The following is a 27,511-nucleotide window of genomic DNA, read 5'->3' on the forward strand; positions in this document are numbered from 1 at the left end:
AGGTTGAACCAAACACGGAGTTCGGCACGGCTTGGACTGTCCAGGGAGATGGAACGGTTAGTTTATTCACTGAAGATGGAAAGCAATTAATAGTAAGTGAGAGGTAAAGACTCGCCGTTGGAGAATGATACGTAGGCGTTGAGGTTACCTAGGAGGGAGAGAAGTTGGCATTTGGTGCAGCATGGGGCAAGGAGGAAATTGGACCAGAATACGAGAACGAAAGAGGAGGAGATAAGTTAGGTGGGTATTTATGGGAATGCCGGAAGTGGCGTGATTGAGGTGCAGTCCGGCTCCTGAAACTCTGCTAAATAGCTCCAATATATGAGTGCAGGTGTAGGGTGAGGTGGGTGGAAAAGGCGCACAGTTTGCCTTATATATGCTTCCTCTAGGCAATATTATTAGGAAACACTCCATAAACTTTCATTGTTATGCGGATGATACCCAATTATATCTATCAATCAAGCCAGATGAAACTAACCTGTTAGCTAAACTTCAAGCCTGCCTTAAGGACATAAACATTCTGATGTTAAACTCAGACAAAACTGAAGTTATTGTACTTGGCCCCAAACACCTAAGAGACACATTATCTAAAGATATAGTTACTCTAGATGGCATTGCTCTGGCCTCCAGCACCACCGTAATGAACCTCGTAGTTATCTTTGATCAGGATTTATCCTTTACATCCTATCCTTTACTACTATCCTTTACTCCCACATGAAACAAACTTCAAGGACTGCCTTCTTTCACCTTCTTAACATTGCAAAAATCAGGCACATCCTGTTTCAAAATGATGCCGAAAAATCCATGTCCATGCATCTGTTACTTCTAGGCTGGACTATTGTAATTCCTTATTATCCGGCTGCCCTAATAAGTCCCTTAAGACTCTCCACTTGATCCAGAATGCTGCGGCACGTGTACTGACAAGAACTAGGAAAAGGGATCATATTTCTCAAATATTAGCTTCTCTGCACTGGCTCCCTATAAAATCCAGAATAGAATTTAAAATCCTTCTCCTCACCTACAAAGCTCTTAACGGTCAGGCACCATCACATCTTAAAGATCTCATAATACCATATTACCCGACTAGAACACTGCGCTCCCAGAATGCAGGGTTACTTGTGGTTCCTAGAATCACCAAAAGTAGATTGGGAGCCCAGTTTGGGTTCGGTAGGCAGACACCATGTCCACATTTAAGAGTAGGCTTAACACTTTCCTCTTTGATAAAGCTTATAGTTAGGGCTGGCTTGGGTGAGTCCTGATCCATCCCTTAGTTATGCTGCTATAGGCCTAGACTGCCGGGAGACTTCCCATGATGCATCTCTCTCCTCCACTCCCTCTCTCCCTCATTTTAATCCAATTACTGCATGTTACTAACTCGACAGCTTCTCTTTCCCGTGCTTTCTCGTTTCTCTCCTCTCTCCTTCTGTCGCTTTCAGCAGGTATTTCTACCACCGGAGCTGCAGATACTGGATCTTTGGTTGTGGGCCACCTGCTGCCCCTGTGTTCTTGCTCGACAACTGCTACTACAGTTGTTGTTATTGTCATTATTCTTCCTATGACTACCATTCCTGTTATTATTACTTTATTAATATTAATATTACCACTACCATTACATTACTACTATTTAAAAATTCTAGGTAGAATTTGGCAGCTGACAGATGACAGAGTCTGTTTCTGCCCAAGGTTTCTGCCTCTTAAAGGAAGTTTTTTCTTGCCACTGTCACCAAGTGCTTGCTCATGGTGGGATTTGTTGGGTCTCTAGGTGTAATATTATAAAGCAGCCTACTGACTCCCCTGAGCTGCAGCACACTCCTGACTCTCCTGAGTTGCAGCCATCTCCCAAACCTCCTGAGCTGCAGCTGACCCCTGTTCCTGCAGATCTGCAGCTGTGTCCAGTTTGCCGGCCTCCAGAGGGGATCCGCCTTTGCCGCTGGGATCCTGTCCAAGCTCCAGAGGGATTTCACCTTTGTCACAGACCTCCAGAGAGCTTCTGTCTTCGCTGCTGGTCTCCAGTCTGGCCTCCGGAGGGGGTTTTCATTTGTTGCCGACCTCCTGAGTTGCTCCACACGTCTGGCTGTCTGCCAGATATCCTCTGCTCAGACATTGCCCTGCTTCCAGGCCGCCTGCCTGAGGGTTTCTGCTCCACACCTGTCCAGCCCTCAGGCTGTTCGCCTGAGGTTCTTTTTCAGATCATCTTTGTCTCCTTGTCAAGAGTCCTGGCCTCTGTTTCATGTCTTTTTGGATTATTTCTCGGTTTTGCTTGGACTTCGTCTGAATCTTCTGGACTATGAGTATTTGTTTGCTCCTTTGGATTTGTTTTCCTTCGTAGCCTGCTTCCCTGGTTTCATTGATCACTGCCTGCCTGAAATCAGTGTAAGCCTTTTGTTATTGATTTAATGATTAAAACTGCACCTACTCAGCCTGTGTGTCTGCATTTGGGTTCAATTCCAGCTTTACTGGTTCCCAGGCTTGACAAACTACAACGTGATGTTTATATGGCTCACGTGTACCTTGTTGGCCCAGTGAGCCCCAGACTCCCTGTCTCTCTATGCTAAATCCCTCAGCTGTCACAGCAATTTATCATATTTGATCACAGGTGGATAATCATCTGCAAAAGTGACATTGCAATTGGTATATAATAAAAAACATCACAGCTTTTATACAAGGTGCTCTCGTCCCATATAGTTACCAAGAAACACAATGGGTGTTAGCAAGTCAATCGAGCATCAATTATTGCCGTTGACATTTGTAGATTTGCGCAAATATCAAAGGGGACTTTTAAGGTTATTTTCAGTTGTGGAGGTAACATACATTTTCACCCTGGAGGCAGGGATGCAGAAATAGAGCGTAGATGAATAGACAAGAGTGGACAACCGGGGGGAACAGTGATAAATGAGCTGACAAATGTTGTTTGTGTAAGATCATGATAGCTGTGAGAGAGCTATAATCCACACTAGCGAGCTGAGCCAGAGGGCCACATGCACTGGGAAGAACGCAGGCTGGAAACAGAGGTGTATGTATGTGCGTGTGTGTGTGTGAGAGAGAGAGAGAGAAAGATGGGATGAGAGAGAAAGCTGGGCACAGAGAGAGAGACAGCTAATCCATATCATCAGAGGTCTGGCTAAAAGACAACAGGCATTCCTTGTGCCATGTTAAAACAGGCGTCATCACATACACGTTCGAATAATGCCTGTTTTGATGGCAAGTGTTTATCGTGGTGCATCATCAGAGTACCTTAACACATTTTGTAAAGAGATCCTAGCAGGAGGCAGATGCATTTCTTCAAGGTTCAACTGTCATGACCATTTATTTTAAGGATCTGCATTATATTGGGTAGCCAAATGTTCTCACATTGCTATGATAATAAGACTATCAGGATGCTGTAGCTCAGCCCACCCACCCTGCTCTAATTTTTTTATTTTTATTTTTTTAATTTTTGGTCAGTCAGTCAGTCCACACCTTTGGTTTATACTGAAATATCTCAACAACTATTGGTTGGATTGCCATACAATATTGTACAGACATTCATGGTCCCTAAAGAATGAATTCTGCTTATGTTGGTGAGCCCATGACCCTACCTGTAGCGCTGTCCAACAACTATTGGATGGATTGCAGTGAAATTTTCAACAGATATGCAAGGTCCCTTATGGATACATTCTAATACATTTGGTGATCCCCTGACTTTTCATCTTTTCATCAGGTAAAAATTTCAATTTATGACCAGATACCAACAAAACTAATGAAAACTAAATGAAATTTTAATTGCATTTTAATTGATGTGCTATAATACTAGGGCTAAACTACAATAACAATGCTGCTCCTTATTTACATGTCCAATTCAGTCTTTTTGCATATTATGTATGTTGTCATCATGTGCATATTTAAGAGCCTTTTACAGTGTTCTTTGAAACAGGGTTCCTCTTAGTCAGATGGAGTTTTCAACCAACTCACTGAGTTAGCTTTAATTAGCTAATGCTAATTAGCTAATGCTGATAAAATTGGCTTGCAACAGTCATTTCAGCCAAACAAATTGGTTGTCAGTTGTAGAAATGAGAAGCCGGCTTTTGTTTACTTCTGTGTGAAATGGAAAACCCACTGATTCAAAAATTACTCAAAATTCTTATTTTTGAATTTTGAGTGGGAAATATGCCACTGTTATCATTGTAAACTGCTATGTGACATGCTAGAATCATAGACTGTGTAAAAGAAGTGGACGTAGTCACCGTGACGTCACCGTGACGTCACCCATTGGTTTGTGGACTACTGTTCTGAAGCCTTGAGACTGGCATTTTGGCTATCGCCATGTTGGCTTTTTGCAATCAGTGACCATATTTGGATGAAGGGATGGAGCTAGGGAACATAGCAAATGCTAAGCTATCAGCTAATGCTAGCGCTAGCTAAGTTAGCAAGGTGCGTCTGTAATTCACGTTAATTGTGATATTAATTGGGATGCTAATTTTGGCTAGCGAAGAACGGGCTTAAAACAAAATGTTCTTACACAAAAAAACTCTATAGAGTGTCTTTTAGCACAACCAAATGCACATTTTTAGGCAACCAACATGTTACAATTAACCTTCATGAACTGAAAACACACTGTGAAAGAGTCTAAGTTCTTAGACGAAAACAAAGACAGCACCCAAATACAAGTTCACGGCTAGTTAATGTACACAGTGCAGTGGATATGCATCACCTCTATCTTGACTGACAGGTCACCAAGGTAGCAACATGTCAATTACAAGGTAGCCACGCCCTAAAGCATACCCTGCTTTATCATCTATTTTACTCTAAATGTAACCATAATTTGCAAAATGAACATCATGCTGTATTGTTTCAATAGAGCTTGAAACTAGCGATTGAGACTTCTTTTTGAAACCAGTGGAGTCGCCCCCTGCTGGCCATTAGAAATAATGCAGGTTTAAGGCACTTCCGCATTGGCTTCACATTTCAGCCGCTTGGCTATAATGGACAGCTTGACAGGCATAGTGACAGTAGCTAAGGGCATAGCGAAGGGTCAATTTTTTCCTTGTTTCTTCTTTCCTCTTTCATCCCCTTCCCTTCCAGGTTTTCAACCTCTGTATAAATTCTCAACTTGGTTTGCTGTGATAGACATGCAGCCTGCCCCCCAGCAGAGCCCTAACAGCCCTAATGAACTACATCTTAGTGATTCAAGCCCTGCTCCACACATTTGCATTTCTTCTCAGTTTGAACAGTTTAAGACAATCAATAAGTAACAGAACTGCTCTTTCATGCTTCCATTCCCCTTGGCGACAGGTTTCAGGTTGTACTCTATTACTATGCCTTAAAATGTGGCATTTAGAAAGGTGAGCGTGCTCCGTATGTCTCTCTGAGCTCTTTTAACAGTTTCTTTGATCTCTGTGGATATTTATAAGCTCAGCAAGAGGTTGTGTTTGGGCAATAACTGAAGAGAAAGATGCATCATCTGGATCTTAATAAGGTTTCCTACCAATTACAGTTGGAGTAAATCTTCATGGAAATGACTCATTTTGCCTGTTTGCTGGAAGACATTGGGATGTTAAATGGGGAAAAGCAGTCTGCCTTATTGCATAAATGGCCCAAGGCATTCACACACACACACACACACACACACACACAAATACTATGGAATCTGTATTGTGTATTTCTTCCACTCCTCTTGAGCCTTATCTACTTTGTCAGCTGAAACGGTTTTAGCAGTTCAACCTATCAGCTGCCTCTTTTTAACTCTAAATTGCAAGTTCTTGATAATCCCAAATCCTTTGATCAAAGGTTTGGCTTCATAATACTGATAGATATACTCTTCTACTCTTCTGGACAGGCTGAGTGGTAGCTGTGGGCTTTATAGGAGGGTAGTCAGACACATAGCATAGAGCACATAGAGATGCTTAGCAGCAAATGCACACTAATTTGAAGAGGAAGATACTCATTTTATTAAAGTCATGGTTGTGGTTTGCAACTGTCATCATTGGATCAGCCTTGAAATAACAATAAGACATCATGTCTGGTCATGATTAAAGTCAATGCAGCAGAGGCTGAGATATGCTGACATTTAGTCCCTGGTATGGGTTGAGCTCCAAAAACTATATTTTCCATAATGCAACCGGTAGCTAGCCTGGTTCCAGACCTCTGAATTACAGACCACATTTGTAGCAATTCAAATGGAATTCAAATTTGTATGGAAAAACAACCAAGCTTTTTATGTGAGTGAGATTAAGAATAGGGACGTCACCAGGCAGAATCCATTCCACTCTTTGCTGCAGGTACGACCTGCAGCAAAGAGCATAAGGCTACCAGGTGAGCTACCAGGGCGCCCCACAGAAATAACTTTTAAGGAACATTCCTACATTTTGGGAAATACGCTTATTCACTTTCTTGCAGAGAGTTATGAGCAGTGGTGGAGGAAGTCAGATCCTTTACTTAAGTAAAAGTACTAATACCACACTGTAAAAGCACTCTGTTACAAGTAAAAGTCCTGCATTGAAAATGTTACTTAAGTAAATGTGTAATGATAATCAGGAAAATGTACTTATAATATTAAAAGTAAAAGTAGGCCTACTCAATGAAATTAAATTCAATTCAATTATATATATATAGCGCCAATTCATAACAGAAGTTATCTCTAAATGCAGGAAAGAAGTACACAAACTTTAATATTTACCAGTGGAAAAGTGGATAACTTTTATGCACCGTTCAGGAACTGAGAAGTTTTGGAAAGTCAAAGGAGATTGTTGGGAATTATTATTTGGAATTATTAATCATCTGAAGCAATTTAGATATCATACCTATGTTGATGGGAGATCCTATATTTGATCTATATTTCTTAAAGTCTGTGTAAAGAAATAATAAATATGTGTTCTGAGTTTGTCACACCACAGAAAAATGTGTTATTAACCACCCAGCCAAATTTGAATGATAAAAAAAATCACCAAGTAAATAAAATAAGTTATCAAAAACTTGAAAAAATCAGCAGTATTCTCTACTCTCAAATGCTGGGGGGGTGTCCGCTGAGGGCGATGAAACCACAGCCCACTCGTGGAAAATGTGCGCTTCTCTCAGCTGTCAAATACTGCTACAACAAAAATGGATGCTCCTTCTAGCAGCTTAATTTGATTTACACAGCCATACAAGTTTGAGCCTCCAGAGCCAGAATCCAATTCCGAGGACAATGACGAGCTACCTGAGAATCAGCCTCGTCCCTCTCAGTCTGCAACACAATGGTGATTTTTTTTTCTCCCTTTTATGCAAGTTAGCAAGTTAGCAATATGTAACTAGCATGACGCCAAATGAAGTTAGGCTATCAATAAATAACATAGAATAAAACATATTTTGCCACTTTACCAGATTCATCATCATTATTTTTATTATTTGTATGTATAGTCATAGGTCAAATTAACAGCCATCGTGGTATTATTTATGTTGTACATTAAGTATGAAAATTATGCGAATAAAATGCTACAGCCTTTTTACAGTAACCAGATCTCAATCCAGTTTCACACCTATGGAAGATTTCGGACCAACATGTAAGACATGTAAGACAATGCTCTCCACAACCTCTCCATAAGACCAAATGATATATATATATATATATATATATATATATATATATATATATATATATATATATATATATATATATATATATATATATATATAAATGAGGGAATTTCTTGTGGAGGAATGGTGTTCATACCTCCAACAGAGTTCCACAGACTTGGCAAGTAGCACTGAAGCTGTTCTGGAGGCTCGTGGTGGCCTGACTCCATATAAGACAGTTCATGTTGGTTTTCCTTTCATTTGAAACCCATTTTCAACTACACATAGTTGCAGGTCATCTGACTGCTTTAGTGTGAATTGCTGACTATCATCATTACAAGCTGAGCAACAGAATATGCTCTAAACTGTTCAGACTTTTCTGTACGATTGTTCATAATGTAGAATTGACAACTCAAATGGCTGACGATATCTTTAGTCACACTGTGAATTAAACTGTATTGTACAGGTGCACCTGTGGAGAATGTAGGACAATGCCCACAGAGGATGAGAATGTCTGATGCAAAGACCTTAATGCTGTATGTAAAGATAAACAAATGTATCTTCAACAATGATCATTTAAAGTATGAATACACAACCAGTAGAGTATTAGATCTATAGCACTAAAACACCTTATAACACATGCGCAATAATTCAATTAAATAAAATTTTATATATATAGCGCCAATTCATAACAGAAGTTATAGCATTTTTCCTATAGAGCAGGTCTAGACCGTACTCTTTATAATTTTATTTACAGAGACCCAACAAATCCCACCATGAGCAAGCACTTGGCGACAGTGGCAAGGAAAAACTTCTTTTAAAAGGCAGAAACCTTGGGCAGAACCAGACTCAATGGTGTGCGGCCATCCACCGCTGCCAGTTAGGTTGAGAGAGGGGGGGGGAGCACAATGCAAATTCCACCTAGAATTTTAAAATAATAAAGTAATATTGGAGTGGTAATATTAATAATAATAATAATAATAATAATAATAATAATAATAATAGGAATAGGAATGATCGTGATAGTAGCAGTTGTCGAGCAGGAACACAGCGGAGCAGGTGGACCACAATCACTGACCCAGACTCGGAAGCTCCGGAGGCAGAAATACCTGCTTAAAGCGACAGAAAGAGAGGGACGAAAAAGTACACAACTACGGGAAAGACTTTAGCCTGATCTTAAATGTGGAGATGGTGTCTGCCTCCCGAACCCAAACTGGGACCTGATTCCACAGGAGAGGAGCTTGATAACTGAAGGCTCTGGCTCCCATTCTACTTTTGGTGACTCTAGGAACCACAAGTAACCCTGCCTTCTGGGAGCGCAGTGTTCTAGTCAGGTAATATGGTATTATGACATCTTTAAGATATGATGGTGCCTGACCATTAAGAGCTTTGTAGGTGAGAAGGATTTTAAATTCTATTCTGGATTTTACAGGGAGCCAGTGCAGAGAAGCTAATATTGGAGAAATATGATCTCTTTTCCTAGTTCTTGTCAGTACACGTGCCGCAGCATTCTGGATCAACTGGAGAGTCTTAAGGGACTTATTCGGGTAGCCTGATAATTAAGGAATTGCAATAATCTAGCCTAGAAGTAACAAAGTCATGGACTAGTTTTTCTGCATCATTTTGAGACAGGATGTGCCTGATTTTTTCAATGTTACATAGGTGAAAGAAGGCAGTCCTTGCAGTTTGTTTCATGTGCTCAAGCACTCATAGTGCTCTCCTTTTAATGACTTTCTCGCTAATCCCACAGTTTACACGCTATTCAGTTTTGCTAGCTACTGTACTTTAGCTTAGCAGGTAGTCTCTCTCTCCTGCTCAGTGTGCCAAATGTTTAGCTATTCTTCTGCCTCCTTTAGTGATAATTCAATTCAATTCAGTTTTATTTTCATAACAGAAGTTATCTCATTGTACTTTTCCTATAGAGCAGGTCTAGACCGTACTCTTATTTTTATATATATAAATATGTAAATATTTTTACAGAGACCCAACAAATCCCACCATGAGCAAGCACTTGGCGACAGTGGCAAGGACAAACTTCCTTTTAAGAGGCAGAAACCTCGAGCAGAACCAGACTTAATTAATATTATAAAGAGTACAGTCTAGACCTGTTCTGTAGGAAAAGTGCAATGAGATAACTTCTGTTATGAATAGGCGCTATATAAATAAAATTGAATTGAATTGAGAGAGAGAGAGAGAAGAGGGGTGGGGGAGAGGGAAGCACAATGCATGTAAAAATGCGCGTAAAATTATTCAGCCCCCTTAAGTTAATACTTTGTAGCGCCACCTTTTGCTGCGATTACAGCTGTAAGTCGCTTGGGGTATGTCTATCAGTTTTGCACATCAAGAGACTGAAATTTTTGCCCATTCCTCCTTGCAAAACAGCTCGAGCTCAGTGAGGTTGGATGGAGAGCATTTGTGAACAGCAGTTTTCACTTCTTTCCACAGATTCTCGATTTAATTCAGGTCTGGACTTTGACTTGGCCATTCTAACATCGGGATATGTTTATTTTTTAACCATTCCATTGTAGATTTTGCTTTATGTTTTGGATCATTGTCTTGTTGGAAGACAAATCTCCGTCCCAGTCTCAGGTCTTTTGCAGACTCCATCAGGTTTTCTTCCAGAATGGTCCTGTATTTGGCTCCATCCATCTTCCCATCAATTTTAACCATCTTCCCTGTTCCTGCTGAACAAAAGCAGGCCCAAACCATGATGCTGCCACCACCATGTTTGACAGTGGGGATGGTGTGTTCAGGGTGATGAGCTGTGTTGCTTTTACGGCAAACATAATGTTTTGCATTGTTGCCAAAAAGTTCAATTTTGGTTTCATCTGACCAGAGCACCTTCTTCCACATGTTTGTGTGTCTCCCAGATGGCTTGTGGCAAACTTTAAATGACACTTTTTATGGATATCTTTAAGAAATGGCTTTCTTCTTGCCACTCTTCCATAAAGGCCAGATTTGTGCAGTATACGACGGATTGTTGTCCTATGGACAGAGTCTCCCACCTCAGCTGTAGAGCTCTGCAGTTCATCCAGAGTGATCATGGGCCTCTTGGCTGTATCTCTGATCAGTCTTCTCCTTGTATGAGCTGAAAGTTTAGAGGGACGACCAGGTCTTGGTAGATTTGCAGTGGTCTGATACTCCTTCCATTTCAATATTATCACTTGCACAGTGCTCCTTTGGATGTTTAAAGCTTGGGAAATCTTTTTGTATCCAAATCCGGCTTTAAACTTTTCCACAACAGTATCTCGGACCTGCCTGATGTGCTCCTTGTTCTTCATGATGCTCTCTGCGCTTTAAACGGACCTCTGAGACTATCACAGTGCAGGAGCATTTATACGGAGACTTGATTACACACAGGTGGATTCTATTTAACATCATTAGTCATTTAGGTCAACATTGGATCATTCAGAGATCCTCACTGAACTTCTGGAGAGAGTTTGCTGCACTAAAAGTAAAGGGGCTGAATAATTTTGCACGCCCAATTTTTCAGTTTTTGATTTGTTAAAAAAGTTTGAAATATCCAATAAATTTCGTTCCACTTCATGATTGTGTCCCACTTGTTGTTGATTCTTCACAAAAAATTACAGTTTCATATCTTTATGTTTGAAGCCTGAAATGTGGCAAAAGGTCGCAAAGTTCAAGGGGGCCGAATACTTTCGCAAGGCACTGTAGCTTATTTGTAGCATTGGAGGTGAGGCGTGAATTGGAAATGCGGTTCCACACCATGGGAACTTGTTAAGTCATTAAACTGGACATTGATCATTAACATCTCTGCAATACTTGACATAAGTGTGCAATATTCTGTGTTAATACTCCTGTGCAATATACTCTTTTCAGTTTAAAATTCCCTATTTATCGATATTTATTCATACTTCTATTACTGCTGTGCAATATCCTCCATCTCATTGTAATCTTAATAAGCTACACTTAACTTGACAGTTCATGCACTATTACTTTATACCGTATTATTATCATCAACCGGTAAACCCACTTTGTACTTCACAAATTTTAATTTTATACTTATACCCGCTTGGTACTTAATTTATTTTCTGACCTGTATTATAGTTTATTATATTTTTTGCTTAGTACTTCTATTCCTGTGTGCACTGACGTGATAATGAGCTGCTGTAACAAAAGAGTTTCCCCTCGGGGATCAATAAAGTATTTCTGATTCTGAATTCAATCATTAGCTGCTGTATCGTAGAAAAGGTTTCAGTCGTAGTCAACTGGACACTGTTTTCAGAATCAAGGTGTTTCGGCTCCCATCGGGGAGTCATTCTCAATTGTGAAAAATGGTCTGAGAATTTAAGCTACTCTGTGTTACTTAAGCCCTGCCCTCAGGAAAAACAGTGTTCTGAAAACAGTGTCCAGTTGACTACGACTGAAACCTTTTCTACAATGGAACATTCCTGGACGAATGAGGGACTACACTGTCTTATTAGCTGCTGCGGACCGACGAGAAGTAGCTCCTGTTAGTTGTCCCCGGCAGCTCCCAAGCAGCTGGGGGACCAGGGAGGCTGGGTGACTGTCCAAAGGAAGCAGAGCCCTAAGCAGAAGCCCACGGTTCACCACCAACCTGTTCACGCTTCTAACAAGTTCTCCCCACTCAGCGACACAACCGCTGAGAAACCAACTCTGATTATTGGCAGCTCCATTTTGAGAAATGCAAATTTAGCGACACCAGCAACCATAGTCAAATGTATTCCTGGGGCCAGAGCGGGCGACGTTGAATCCTATTTAAAACTGCTGGCTAAGGATAAACTTAAATACAATAAGATTGTTATTCACGTCAGCGGTAACGACTCCCAATTACACCAATCAACGGTCACTAAAGTTAATGTTGAGTTGGTGTGTACATATGCAAAGACAATGTCAGACTCCATAGTTTTCTCTGGGCCCCTGCCAAACCTGACCAGTGATGACATGTTTAGCCGCATGTCTTCATTTCGCCGCTGGCTGTCGAGGTGGTGTCCAGCAAACGATGTGGGCTTTGTAGATAATTGGCAGTTACCCACCCAAAACTCCTTACTGACAGTGCCTGCCCCCCGACCACTTAAATTAATAAAATCAAAAGTTAACAGAAGAGGAGTTATACATAAAAACCTAAATATAAAAGCAGAAATAGCACAACAAAATAGGAGAATTAAATGTGGAACATCAGACATAAGATCTCTGTCATCTAAAGCTGTACTAGTGAACGATTTAATATCAGAGTATCATATTGACCTATTTTGTCTTACTGAAACCTGACTAGGTCATGAAGAATATGTTAGCCTAAATTAATCCACTCCGCCCAGTGGAATTGCAGCCATCTTCGACTCAAGCCTATTAATCTACCCTAAAACTAAACTAAATTATAACTCATTTGAAAGCCTTGTTCTTAGTCTTTCACACCCAACCTGGAAAACACGACAGCCAATTCTATTTGTTATAGTGTACCGCGCTTTTGGCCCTTATTCTGAATTTGTATCAGAATTCTCAGAGTTTTTAATCAAGTTTAGTCCTTAAAACAGATAAAGTAATTATTGTAGGTGATTTCAATATTCTTGTGGACGTAGAAAATGATAGCTTAGTACTGTGTTTATCTGATTATTGGAGAGTGTACATGCAGCCACTCAATGTTTTAACCATACCCTCGACCTTGTTCTGGTATATGGCATTGAAATTCTTTCTTTCCACAGAATCCTTCATTATCTATATTTAATAACTATTGAACTGCTATTACTGGACTACACGCCATTAGGCAAAAACGCCTACTCTAGATCTATATGATACTGCTGTAGCTAAATTTAAGGAAGCAATCCCATCTGCATTTAATTCGGTGCTATGTCTCAATATAACAAAGGACTCCTATGCTAATTTCAGCCTCTCCCAAATTGATCATCTTGTTGATAGTGCTGCAGGCTCACTGTGAACAACACTCGACTATATCACCCCTCTAAAAAAGAAGATAATAAAACAAAGAAGGTATAACCCACAAACCCACAAATTAAAGCAAACATCGCGAAAACTGACTGATTTTTGCAACGTTGCATAGGTTAAAGAATGCAGCCCTTGAAGCTTGTTTCATGTGGGAGTTAAAGGATAAATCCTGATCAAAGATAGCTGCGAGGTTCCTTACTGTGGTGCTGGAGGCCAGAGCAATGCCATCTAGAGTAACTGTATCTTACAATAATGTGTGACAATGTATCTTGAAAGTGTTTGGGGCCAAGTACAATAACTTCAGTTTTGTCAGAGTTTAACATCAGAAAATTTCAGGTCATGCAGGTTTTTATGTCCTTAAGGCATGCTTGATGTTTAGCTAACTGGTTAGTTTCATCTGGCTTAATCGATAGATATAATTGGGTATCATCCGCATAACAATGAAAGTTTATGGAGTGATTCCTAATAATATTGCCTAAAGGAAGCATATATAAGGTGAATAGAATCGGTCCAAGCACAGAACCTTGTGGAACTCTGTGACTAACTTTGGCGTGCACAGAGGACTCACCATTAACATTTACAAACTGAGATTGATCAGATAGATAGAATTTAAACCAGTTTAGTGCAATTCCTTTAATGCCAATTAAATTAGGATTAATTAGGATGTGATGGTCAATGATGTTAAATGCAGCATTAAGACAAGTACAGAGAAAAGTCCATTGTCTGATGCAATTAAAAGGTCATTTGTAATTTTCACCAGTGCTGTCTCTGTGCTATGATGCAATCTAAATCCTGACTGAAAATCCTCAAATAAATTATTGTTATTTAGAAAGTCACACAACTGATTGGCGACTGCTTTCTCAAGGATCTTGGAGAGAAAGGGAAGGTTAGATATAGTTGCCTGAAACCCCTGGATCAAGAGTGGGCTTTTTAATAAGAGGTTTAATAACAGCTATTCCAAAAGACTGTGATACATAGCCTGTTAATAACGACAGATTGATCATATCCAGTAAAGAAGTGCTAACTAAGGGTAAAACTTTAAGGAGCCTAGTTGGTATGGGGTCTAAGAGACAGGTTGATGGCTTAGATGAAGAGATCGTTGAAGTTAGTCGATAGGAGAAAAGCAGTATAAATATATAAGGTTTTACAGCTGTTTCTAAGGTTCCTGTTTGAAGATAAGTCGGTACCGGATGAGGGCTGGACGTGATGGATTTTTTCTCTAATAGATAAAATTTTATTAAAGAAGCTCATGAAGTTGTTACTACTGTGGGCTATAGAAATACCTTGCTCAATAGAGCTGTGACTCTCTGTCAGCCTGGCTACAGTGCTCAAAAGAAACCTGGGGTTGTTTTTAATTTAGTAGTAGGCTGCTCTGGCATTATGGAGGGCTTTCCTATATGTTTTAAGACTATCTTGCCAAACTAAATGAGATTCTTCCAGATTGGTGGAATGCCATCTCTTTTCAAGTTTTCATAATCTTTGCTTTAATTGGCTTTAATTTGTTTGGTTTTCTATCCATTAATTTGCGGGTTTGGGGGTTATATTTTATTATCTTTTTTTAGAGGGGCGATAGAATCGAGTGTTGTTCACAGTGAGCCTGCAGCACTATTAACAAGATGATCAATTTGAAAGGGGTTGAAATTAGCATAGGAGTCCTTTGTTATATTGAGACATAGCACCAAATTAAATGCAGATGGCACCGCATCCTTAAATTTAGCTACAGCACTATCATATAGATCTAGAGTAGGAGTTTTTGCCTAATGGCATGTAATGCAGCATTAGGACTTCAAAAGTTATTAAATAATGATCCGATAATGAAGGATTCTGTGGAAAGAATAATATTCACTTTCAATCGAACAAAATTAACCGTGATGAGCTAGAGCTGCAAATATACGCTACTAGTAAGACACAAACACCGGTGACCAGAAATAAGACAATACGCTTTCCGCAACACGACAGCACGTCAACATCTCCAGAGATCTGCTATAACATACAGGCAGGTACAGACAGACAGACCGGCAGGCAGACAGGCAACAAACAGGTAACAGGCAGGTAGGCAGATATAGGTCCAGGTTCATAAAAACGGTTAACGGCTGACAGTGGTAGAAACAAGGAAATGAGTCCAACTAGGCTAAACAAATCCAACAAGGAGCAGGCAAAGTTGAAAGGCCAAAATCCAGACACGGTCCAAGAGAGACAAAGAATAATGCCAGCCGAACTCAACAGAAACAACTGCCTGGCCGCTTGACAGTGGCACAAAGAAACCCGCACATGATAGGGACATGCACCTGACAGGAACACAATGATCTGACAATGAACAAAGGACAAGACCACTAAATACACTATGGAAAGTGAGACAACGAGACACAGGTGCAAACAATCAAGGAGAGGCCAACGATCAAAATTGGAGGGAAAGCAAACAAAGACAGGAAGCAAAACCTAAAGACACACAAGGGGAGGAGAATATTACAAAATATAACAGGAAATATGACAAAACCTCAAACTATAACAAACATATGCTTATAAAACAATGCGCACTAAAAACAATATCATTCCCTTTAAATAGGCAAAATAAACATTAAGACATCATCAGTTTTTTACACCTCTGTTGAGGTCTATAAGCACTCAGATGCCTAACACATACATAAGGTGGTGTAAAAGACACATACAATAGCCTATGAATAACTGTGGCATCTGAGTGCGTCTCTCAGTTTCCTGAGCCACATCCACTCTTATGTAGGACTAGTTGCCAACAATAAAGAGCAGCTCATTCTGCAGCTCTCTTTTAAGTGAGTTTCTCAACCTATACAATCAACCAACACATACATTAGATAGATAGATAGATATACTGTATTTATTAAAAGTGTATGATTTTTTTTAATCAATGGCACAAGCACAAGCTGTATGATTAGTCATTCTGAAAATTAATTTCTATGGTCATGGAAATTCACTGGAAATAAAAACAAAATATCTATGTCTTGGTCCATCCATACAGCCAAAAATGATTTGAGGCAGACTGCAGGTTGACGCATCAAACTGTCATCTTCTCCCATTCTGTAAGACCTGACCAAAATGGAGAGGAAAAATAAGACTAAGGCTGTTTTTGTTTAATGCATCAATCAAACAAATAAATTCAAGTCCTTTCAGAGGGGTTGTTCTGCCCTCAGTGTTTAACCTGAGCACAGCTAAGCAGACAGATAATCTCCTCAATAAGTGACAGGTGTATTGTCTTCTTTATTGAGACGCTTCCTTGAAAATGTCGACAGAGTAAAACTGGAAGAAACTAAAGCATATTTTTCAGGCACTGCCTGTGGGCACATTAACATTACATTTATAGCACCACCTGCTGGCGAGACTTTATCTATGTCAGTACAGGTGTTCTACAAAGACACCAGATATTGATAACAACAACCCCACAGTGTCAGTTTTTATTGCAATTATCAGACAGACCTAGCTAAAGCAAACCTAGATAACTATAAAATTGTCACATGACATGACATTTTGTTGTTATTTTGTCATTACAGTTGTGCTTGCTACCTGGCCTACAGATGTTTTGTTTCCTGATGCAGGGGGTACCTGGGAAAGCACAACAGGGTTGTCATACCTTCTTGTGCTCTGTATTCATCAGGAGTACCTGGATGAAGCTAGGGAGTACACAGGCTTTAAACCTCCCATTTAAATTTAAAAAGTATTTTATACTGTAATTATTTGGTAATGTGTTATTGCTACAATACACAGAGATTCTGGACCCAAAAGCACGACTGACACAGAGAGATGAAGTGCTTAGTTTCAGTTTATTGTAAAAGCAAAGAGAAACCAAGTGTGTAGAAGGAAACGGCAGGAGCTGGTGGACCCGGCGAGGACGGCTGGCTGTCGAGTGACTGATGAGAGCAGGCAGACGGAGCGAAGACAGCAGGCTGAGGTGGAGCAGTGGAGAATCTGTGGTAAGCTGTTGCTGGAGAAGCTGGTAAATAGTATGGAGGCAGGTGTCGGTTGACGGAATGAGTCTGGACACAGGAAGTCAGGGAGTTAGTCAGGGGTTTAGAAAACAAGCAAGAAAGTATATAAGTATTATCATCAAAATGCACTTAAAGTATCAAAAGTAAAAGTCCTCACTGTGCAGTAAAATGTTCCCTGTCAGTGTTGTCCTATTATATCTGATGTTTCCGGATTAATATTACTGCATTAATGTTACATTGTACTGCTGTAGATGTTTAAGGTTGAGCTCATTTTAACTACTTTATATACTGTTAGTAGGAGAATTTTCTCAACCCATAAAGGAAACACGTAATACTTCAGTTCATCAGAAACATTCATCCAAATTTAGAGATACACGGTTTCCACAGGACCAGAAGGGTACAAAACTACAGCTGTCAGACAAATGTAATGGAGTAAAAAGTACAATATTTGCCTCTGAGATGGAGTGAAGGATAAGGATAAAATTGCAGAAAATGGAAATATTTAAGTAAATTACAAGTACGTCCAATTTGTACTTGTGTAAATGTACAGTACTTTCTACCACAGCAAAAGTAACATAAGTTACAACAGTAACACAAGTATTATGAGCAAAATGTACATAAAATGTTGTAGAGTCTAAGTATAAAGTAGCATTAAATGTGAATACTAAAGTGCAAGTAGCCTACATCATATTGTGTACAGAAAGAGCTTATTTTGTCCTAACAAAGCATCCTGCCATGAGGTCAAACAAGAGGTCAGTTCTGGATGGATCTATTTGCTGATCTAAGAGACCAGGGTGTGTTCAGTGGCACCCATGAGCACCAGTGCCTTCTACAGTTCTGTTTCATGAGAGTTCTTCAGGCAGACCTCTGGAACAGGCACAGAATCCGGCCCTCCAGACTTGCCTCTTGGGATTGACTTCAGGCCTGCGGCAAACAAAAACAACTCCTCCAGTGACTCAGGTCCTTGTTCTGTAAAACATTAAATATATTTACATTCATGTAATAAGAGCAGATCTTACTCTCTTATGATCACAAAAGTATTTTACTTCACAAACCTTCACAGTCCATAATATAGTCTGCCCAGAAGCCAAGTGCCAGGTTTTCTGTAGTCCCCCTGTTGCTCCTTGCTGGACTGAGCTGTGGCATAAAGAGTTGTTCAAGTTCTGCAGCAGTCAGCCTCTTCTCCATATGACACAGCCCTGGGGCCAGAACAGTGGGATGGTGGCAAAGGGCATCAAAACAGTGTGGGCTGGCCAGTCCATCTTTGGATCTATGGAAGGACACAGATTTGTGAATTGTTACAGGCAGTAAAACTAACCATATTTGATAAAGTTTGGATAACTATGTTAAAATCATTGTCTTTTATTTTTTAGTCTCTATTAAACCATGCACAAAAACATTAATCTCAAAAAGACAAGAGATTTAAAGGCCAGATTTAGCTATTAGCTCATTTCTATCTGCAGTCCCTGGGCAGTTACACACAGAACAATCACCAGACACTAAAAACATGAATTCACATACAACACCATTACACATTGCATACTTAATTACTTTTCAAAGAAACTTAAGTATTAACTCAATACTTATTATTAATACTACTACTACTAATAATATAAGTAGTGTCGAGTAGAAGTAGTAGTAGCAGCAACAGTAATAAGGCAGGTGCCCCATTGGATTGTCATGTTTTCCTTAGCCCCCACTCAACACATTCATTCAATTCCTTTAATAAAAACATCTTACCTTTCAGTTACACTGGGACTTTTGCCAATGATGTACCATTTAAGGTATTCTGCACTGTGTCTGTCTTCCACAAAGCTGACATACCTGAAGCATCCAGCAGTTTGAAGCAAGGAGCTGTGTTTCAGTAACACATCTTGCAGACATCAAAAACTCAATCTTTGTGGAAAACACACACACACACACACACACACACACACAAACAGTTACCATCAAAGAAATACATATAATAATGGCCAATTAAGATAATTGATATTGCTTTACTTCTGAGACAGAAACATTAGAAATATGTACAATGTTGTTACATAAACATGAATGTTGTTTCAATGTTTTCAGTAATGAATACTCTAAATTTGTTTTTCAGCATACTATCATTTGAATAAGGGGCTTTACTGTAAACTCAACTGTACTTCTAAGCATTTCAAGAGACAACTGATTTATGACAATGACCAGTATAGTCTCATACCTCACGAAGTGCTCTCCCTATCTCATCGTCTGTCACACCCTTCACAATTTGCACAGAAACCAGGTTGTCCAACACTGTGGGAGAAAATGTGACCCTCGTCATCCATGAACTACGGACACAGCTATGATCTTCCCTGCCGTGAAATACACATCCTCCCTGGTTGCTGGGGGAAACACAGGGTGGTAAACAAACTGAACTCTGTCACAGAGCTACAATACATCGCATTACAAAAACAATAAATTCTGTATCTCTGGAAATCAGAAAGTACTTAATTAACTCTCTATTTATAGTTCTGTTCATGAGAGGAGCAAAAAGTTTTGCTTCATAATGTTTACAGCCTTACAAGCAAATGTATAGTTAAATTTTTTCTTAGTTATATTTTGTACAAATTGTTACTTTCCTTGCCTTTAGAGCACACATAAAAATGTGCCCCATGGAGTTTTCTTGTAAATAAAAAGGAATGTTTAAGTACTGAGTATTACTCTCAAACTAACAAATGTGTTGAATGTGGATGCACTTTGTTCCTTATAAAGCATTTACAAAGCTGCATTGTTTACAGCCATGTTTACTTGCATGTAGTCTTCTTCTTCCCTGCCTTTGTTCGTGCACTGCTGCATTTCTTGGCACATTACCACCACCGGTAGATTGGAATAGTGTGAAACCATTGGCATAACTGTGTATCACATCACTTGTGTGCATGTCTGTTTCCATGTGCATGTACGAGACAAACAGAATGGGGTCCCACTCATATAAAAAAACTACTCTACTAGAGGTTTAAAAACTCCACAGAGAACCTTTATCAACCCAGATGTTCACAAAGTTACATTAAAACTGCAAAAAGAAATAATACTGCTGTCCCTTATTCCTTCCCTTGACATATTAACTATTGGCATACTTGTACTCTGTCACATGGCATATGAGAAATATGATTACATCAAATTATGCAAGGGTTGGTCTGACAACAAGCCTGTAGCATTGTACACCAAATACCGACTCTCCGGGGGTCCTTCAAAAATAGGTCGAGACTGCATATGGCTCATCAGAAGTGTGAGAAACTCTCGCCTCGGACCACCTGCGTCTGTCCCTTCTTCCGAGGAGCCTGCATCATCAGTGAACCTCACACGCAATGCCAATTTTTCAGAGAGGGTTGAACGTCTGAACCCTCTGACAGCTCCATCCCAAACATCTGAGCGTGCTATGTTGACTCTGCTGACAGTTTTGTGGTCTATGGCATCTGCTAATTCCTCAGTGATCTTGGCTGCAGATATATATAACGATTGATATAGACCAGAATAGAATAAAATTAAGTCTATAAAAAACTTCTCCTAATAGACACTATGGAATAATGAATGATTTTAAATACCATCTCAGTGTTTTTGTATGTTTTATCAAATTTCTACAAATCATGTATCCATGTATCAAAAGTTTTTAGTTTTTTTAGTTCTGTTTTCCTAACCTCAAGGCACATCCTTCCCAGTTTATTTCCGTGGGTATTAAAATGAACTTACAGATGTGAAACCCTTTCTTTAAATGGATACACTACAGTGAATATGTTTGCTTTTACTGTAGTTAAATTTTACTTTTATTTAGTTTTGGTTTGTTTGTTACTCTCCAAATGTAATGTGGTGCAGATTCATTTCAAATCAGAATTACCAGGTATTGAAACCATAACTTTGTCAACAATGAAGGCAGACATGATGCAAGTTCATTTTCACAATGTACAGAAAAGAATGAAAAGCAGAATGGTTAGAAATTATATTTAAGATCCGCTTCAGACATGTTTTAAGACATAAAAATACTCTACTAACTATTAGTCAATTAATTGATGAGTCGATTGTTAGAAAATTAATCGGCAGCTATTTTGATAATCTTAATCTTTTTTTTTAAAGGAAAAACAGATGTTGCAGGTTCTTAAATGTGAGGAACAAGGCATCTGAAAATGAAAACTTGGGCTCTAAGAAATTATAATGGCCATGTTTCACAATTTTCTTACATTTTCTAGACAAAACAAATCATGGATTATTCAAGAAAATAATAGTAAGATGAATCAATGATTACAACAGCCCAAATCTGATTAGAATAATTTGTGTCTGACTTAGATTTTTTTAAGTTAAATTACCTAGTGAGACAATCCAGAAACTATGAATATGAAAATGTTTTTCATTCAAAAGTTGATCTTCTGTACACCAGATGTGAAAAGAATAGTTTGCTATTTTTAACAGCACTCTCAATTGTCAAACAAAATTGAACTGCTTCAAGACATATTACCAAATTGGGAGAAAACAGGCTTACAGTTGTGTTTTAATTGTACATCAAAATAATACATTAAATAGTCTAATGTATTAGCAAAATGTGGAATTATAAGAAAGTTTGACATGGAAAATTGGCACAAATACACTACCTGTGTTACGGACAGAACAGACCAGAGACACAGGGAAGATACTGATATAGTTTATTGAAAACACGAGGAAAATGAATAGATAATGGAGGGAAGAATACTGTCCTTTCACTGGAGATCATGGAGCTCTGGTGTAGTGTGGCTGAACACAGGTGAGCAGGTTCACACGGGGCTGGGAACCGGAGTGACACACACACAGGAGACGAGAGACACATGGGACCTGGAGCTGGAGTGATACACACGGAGGACTGGAGTAGACAGGAGCCGGGATCGAGGTACTTGGTGCTGGATGCTAGTAGGAGTTTCGTCGTTAAGTGGGTAAGTCCGAGGCGTAGTAGAGTCAGGAGACAAGAGTGCTATCCTTCGTCCTAACGAGACCGGACACTGACTGTGGTGAGGAGTTGGGATATAAAGAGGAATAGAATGAGTGCTGATAAGGTGCAGGTGTGTAATGAGTGACAGGTGATTGGCATTAGTAATCGGGTGAGGGAGTGCAGTGTGTGTAGTGTAGTGGCTGGAGAGAACATGACAGACTGTGACAGTACCCCCCCTCCACGGCCAGCTCCCGAGGGCCGAAAGACCCCCCCTTCCCCCGACACTGCGGCCTGTCCCTAGGGGGCAAGCCGATCCGGGGAGCTGATCGGGGTCTGGTGTGTCGGGCGGTCGACCTGGAGCCTGGAGACGGGTGGAGCCGGTCACGTCGGCCGTCCAGGAGCTTGGGCCGGGCTGGATACCGGAGTGGCCTCGGGCGGACGACCAGGAGCTTGGAGACGGCGGGAGACCGGAGCTGACCCCGGCGGACTGCTGACCTCCTGGCAGGGAGCCGGAGAAGAAAACATGTAGGCAGGAAACAGCTGATTAGGAAAGGGATTGTGGGGTTAGACGGGTGTTGGGTCACCATGTGTTGGAGCTGTTCCCACCCCACCTGGATATCTGAACCTGGACACATGGCTAGTAATTGCGTCTGATTTCTCAGGTCGCTCATACTGTGAGCACAGGAATCCAGGAACAGCCACTGCATTCATCTCAGCCACAAAGGGAGAAGGGTCATGGATGACCTCATTAAAGAGGAGGTCTGTAGGCTCAGTCACATACTCTAAAACACAGGAGAGAGCACATAACACAGCATATAGTTTGAGTCATTCATATGGTCTCAACTGTTGACAAACTGTTATTAAAGTAACGGCAATAGAAATGTTGTGTTTACTGCTTGTTTTAAATTCAAATGCGTTTGGAATCATGCATATATTAGTATGGAGATACCAACAGACAATTGAGATTGAACTAACCAGCAGTATATTTGGTCATCTTCCCCTCTCTTGGCCTTGGGAAATTTAATTTGGAACTGCAGTTCTCCTGCTGCAGTCCTCGCTTGGGTGCGGCCAGAATTTTCATTGAAATGCAATGCGGCCAAGTAAAGTCTGAAATGAGAAGAATTTGTATGGGACTACTCCAAAAAGGTTACGCCTGGGCCACACTGCCTACCTCTCTCTACCTGTGCGTGACGGCTGTCTCACTGAACTGCTGCGGCTCGCACACATATGGTGTCAACACAGACAGCGTTGCTGATGCAGCACTGCTACTGCCAGCCTTTAATAAATACAATACAATAAAAGCCACTACAGGGCTTTTAATCTGAAACAAATAAAGGAGGTGCTGTTTTTTTTAAGCCTGCGTAGCTGTCTAGGGAAGCTACTTTGACACCAGATCTTTCAAAAAATTCCAGACTCCAGATCACCCCTTCCTTTTCCATATGGGCATTGCTTCCCACTTCGTTGCTCTGTGGATCATAAACAGACATAACATTTCTTCAAGTAGGTACAGACTTCAAAACTCTGAAATTGAATTACTCAAAATGGCCCAAGAGTTTCCCTGGTGATTACCGGGTCTGCCTCCTTGGTGGAGGTCTGTTCTGCTGCTCTGCTGAGCGCATTTTCTAGTTTTTATAATCTATTTATCTGTATGAGCTTGATATCAACAATTTTGTTTGTGCTGCGATCCATCATGGAATATGAGCCATACTTTGCGCAATGGCCTAGACTGTCGGCTCTCATATCACCACCAAGAGATACAGTTTCCCTCTGTTTCAGTCCCTCAAGCAGATCGGTCTGGTGTGATCGCCATTTATGCAGCACAGAAGGCAGAATGTAGTTATGCACATGATTTCGATGTGTCATTATGGTGAAGGTTCTCACATGCATTGCATTGGGTACCTGTAATGTAAAATCAGAAAGTATCTCTCTGTAACAGTGTTCATAGCATGTACTACATCCCATTGTAGCACTGTGGGATGCACTGGCCCTAGAAACGTTTTAGATTATGTCATTGTTTTTTACAAACCTTGTTAGTCTGGACGAAAGACGAGCCTGTGTAGTGGACAGCGGATGATAGGTGCAGATTCCCTGCTGGAGAGCTGCCCAGAAGCGGTTGACTCTTCCACTCTGGTGTTTGAGCAACTCTGGTGGCACTTCTGGGTCACAGAAAGGAATGTTCCTTTTACAATGGGACTACCTTGCAGACTCTTTAGCAGGTGGGAAAGATTTTAAAAAGCTCAAGCAGCACTCCTTGTACACCAAGTACTTCACCATGTCCTGCGGTGTCTTGGTTGATGCTCTGTTGACAAAGAAAACCACAAGCAACAAAGTGTATTATTTAGAATTTCTCACCTTCATAGTGAACATTCTCACATCAGCATATCAGCATCAAATCAAATAATGTTGTTGGAGAGAATGTTCCTATTATGTCTGATTAACAAAGATCTATAACAAACAAAGTTAACTTACTGTTCATTAGTGGTGTCAACCAGTTCAGACATGCTTGAGAGGTAGTTGAAGTCATCAGGATCTGCCATGATGGAACTGATTTCAGATTACTGAAAAGAGGGGAATTCCAAGAGAGGACACTTTGGTGGTCTATCCATTCTATCCTGAAGCGGATAGAACAGAGGGGAAGAAGCTTGGATGTGGTATTGCCCACAGCAACACTCCTCGTGGCTACTGTAGCTTGAAAACCTGGATATAGGCAAATAAAGATAGTAATAAGAGTTCTTTATGTAAAAGGACTGTACTTACATAGCTAACTACTAACTACTCAAAGCGCTGCAACTACATATCACACATTCACACACATTCATACACCGATGGCAGAACTGCTCATCAAAGTAACTAATCATTCACACACCGAAGGCACAGCCCTCGGGAGCAATTTGGGGTTCGGTCTCTTGCCCAAGGACACTTCGACACATGGGCTGGGGGAAGCCAGGATCGAACCGCCAACCTTCCGATTGGTGGACGACCCGCTCTACTACTAAATCACAGTCGCCTTCAATGTATAGTGTTTGTATGTGTAAGAGAGGTGGAGCGATTTAAATAGAACAGACTTGTTTAAAAAATGTCTGTACTTCAACCATTAAAGCAAGATTTCATACAGCATGCATGACATTCAGAACATCAGTGTGAGGTGCATTCCATGAGTGTGACAGGAATGTTATCTTTCAACAACTATGCAAACTAAGAACCTGACCTGTCAACATACATGTATTCTTTCTGTTGCTTAGTGTTCTTTTAGACAGTTGTGTGGCCACAGTCCTTTTCTCCACAAAGCGGTCCGTCTAACATCCGACTTCTCTTTTGGCTTTCTGCATGTTGTCACACTGGCACTCTGTCTCACTTGTAGTTGGAAGGGACTATTTTGTGAACAGATAACAGTTGAAATCGCTTGTCTAATGAGTCAAACATACTGATACATATAAACAAAAGACAACCTGGTAAAACTGGATACCAGTTTTCCAATTACTCCTAACCCACCTCCTTTTTCTATTGTGGGGGATAATAACAGCTGAGGAAAAGCTTTAGTTTTAAAATGACTGACACATGTATGCCGCCATCTCCATGTCTTTCTATCTCAAATTATTGAATATTTTCACTTTGCAGCTGATGCTCCAGTGAGGTAATTTTTTTTTAACCTTACCCTTTTAAAAACTACCCACCAATGTGGCTGGAAGGTTCGTAATTCTACATGCTGAAGCAAAATAATCACCTGCTTTTAGTTAGCTAATTTTACACCCTACCGGGAAGGCAGGCTTCCCTTGGTCTATGTTGCCACCCCGAAGTACATATAATTCCTTGCCATAGCTTTATTGATGCACATAAAGGATTTCCCATCTTTTGTGGATTAGCAGTGTATTTTCCAATGGATTCCGCTCAGGGAACGAGGCCAATATAACATTACATGTGTGCTTATGTTATAATTATAGTAGGTAGTCCACAGTAACTCTACTAAAATGTGCAACCCCCTAAAGTGATTTTACATTGTGTAACGTTAGCCAGCTTATATGAAAATGATGCTAGGCTAACGTTACACAATGTAAAATCACTTTAGGGGGTTGCACATTTTAGTAGAGTTACTGTGGACTACCTACTATAATTATAACATAAGCACACAAGACAACTTACACTCATTGGTGGGCACGTACTGCCGACGATGCCACCAGATGTCGGAGGGATGGGAGGATGAAGGCAAGGGCGGGAGATAGTCGGTTCTGCCCCATTCACCAGTAACAGCGGATTATCAGTGAATCTCAGTTGTCTCCGGTGAAAGTTTGTAAAACTACCCAGTGTAAAATGTTTACTGCAGAGGCGGGTGTTGGTGGTGATCCTCAGCTCTCCATCAAGGTGGCTCTTCACAAAATCAATCCACCTCTTCTTGATCTCATCATTCTTCGGAAATTTAAAGGAGGAGACCGAGCTGTTTTGTAAATTCTCACATCCAGGGAATATGCATTTGCGGGACGGAGGCATCGCTAGCTAGGAAACTGTAGACTGTAGTAACTAACGTCAATGACAGACTGTATTCAGAGCCGCCTACTACATACTACAGATGAACGCAGTAAGCAGGTTGTACTACACACTGCTTACTGCTTTTCATAGTAGTATGCAGTATGAAACTGTTCAATTAATATATTTTGCGGTATGCTAGGCCAGGCTTAGCCGGTTTCCGGTTTTGAAAGCACAAGTAAACAATAGGAAGAATAAAAATGCAAATACCACTCTTGTGTAAGAACAATTCACAATTGTGACTCAGCTATAGCCTGTCTGTAACAAACACATCGCTACATTTGTCCCAGTAACGTTACCCATAGCAAAGCAATAACGTTTAAGTTAAGCTAAACTAAGAAAACAACATGACATACATAACTTAAATCTAACGTTATATTGTTATTAGGGACAGAGCAGTTATATTCCTCCTTGTCCAGCACTGACGCAGGGTGACCGGTTGTTGAGACTGCCTAATTAAATAAAGATCTTTTTTAAATAACCGCTGTTGTGACCCTTCCAGCGCTTTGCATTGTGGGACATGCTATGCGAGGTAGACTGGACTGATACATACTGGAGATTTTTTCTCAATCATTACGACAGCCGGGTATTTTTGGCATACTGTAGATTTCCTTTTGTTTGCTTACTGCATGCTACATGCTACATTCTGGCCTAATCAGTA

General features: G+C 40.3%; 1 protein-coding gene and 1 pseudogene across 1 annotated transcript; both read right to left on the reverse strand.

Annotated features, from left to right (window-relative positions):
• Positions 1-1,782: 1,782 nt before the first annotated feature.
• On the reverse strand, positions 1,783-21,313 carry LOC122867067 (annotated as a pseudogene).
• A 739-nt stretch (positions 21,314-22,052) lies between these two features.
• LOC122866728 lies at positions 22,053-26,544 on the reverse strand. The gene is made up of 8 exons (XM_044176764.1): positions 26,470-26,544; positions 25,550-25,700; positions 24,799-25,026; positions 24,356-24,628; positions 23,305-23,436; positions 22,941-23,111; positions 22,561-22,827; positions 22,053-22,403 (listed from the first exon to the last, which is right to left on the reverse strand). Exons 5-8 carry the CDS (start codon positions 23,408-23,410, stop codon positions 22,384-22,386), a joined length of 564 nt encoding a protein of 187 aa, XP_044032699.1. The 5' UTR covers positions 23,411-23,436; positions 24,356-24,628; positions 24,799-25,026; positions 25,550-25,700; positions 26,470-26,544; the 3' UTR covers positions 22,053-22,383.
• Positions 26,545-27,511: the final 967 nt, after the last annotated feature.

The sequence above is a fragment of the Siniperca chuatsi genome, linkage group LG19 (assembly GCF_020085105.1).
Source record: "Siniperca chuatsi isolate FFG_IHB_CAS linkage group LG19, ASM2008510v1, whole genome shotgun sequence".
NCBI lineage: Eukaryota > Metazoa > Chordata > Actinopteri > Centrarchiformes > Sinipercidae > Siniperca > Siniperca chuatsi.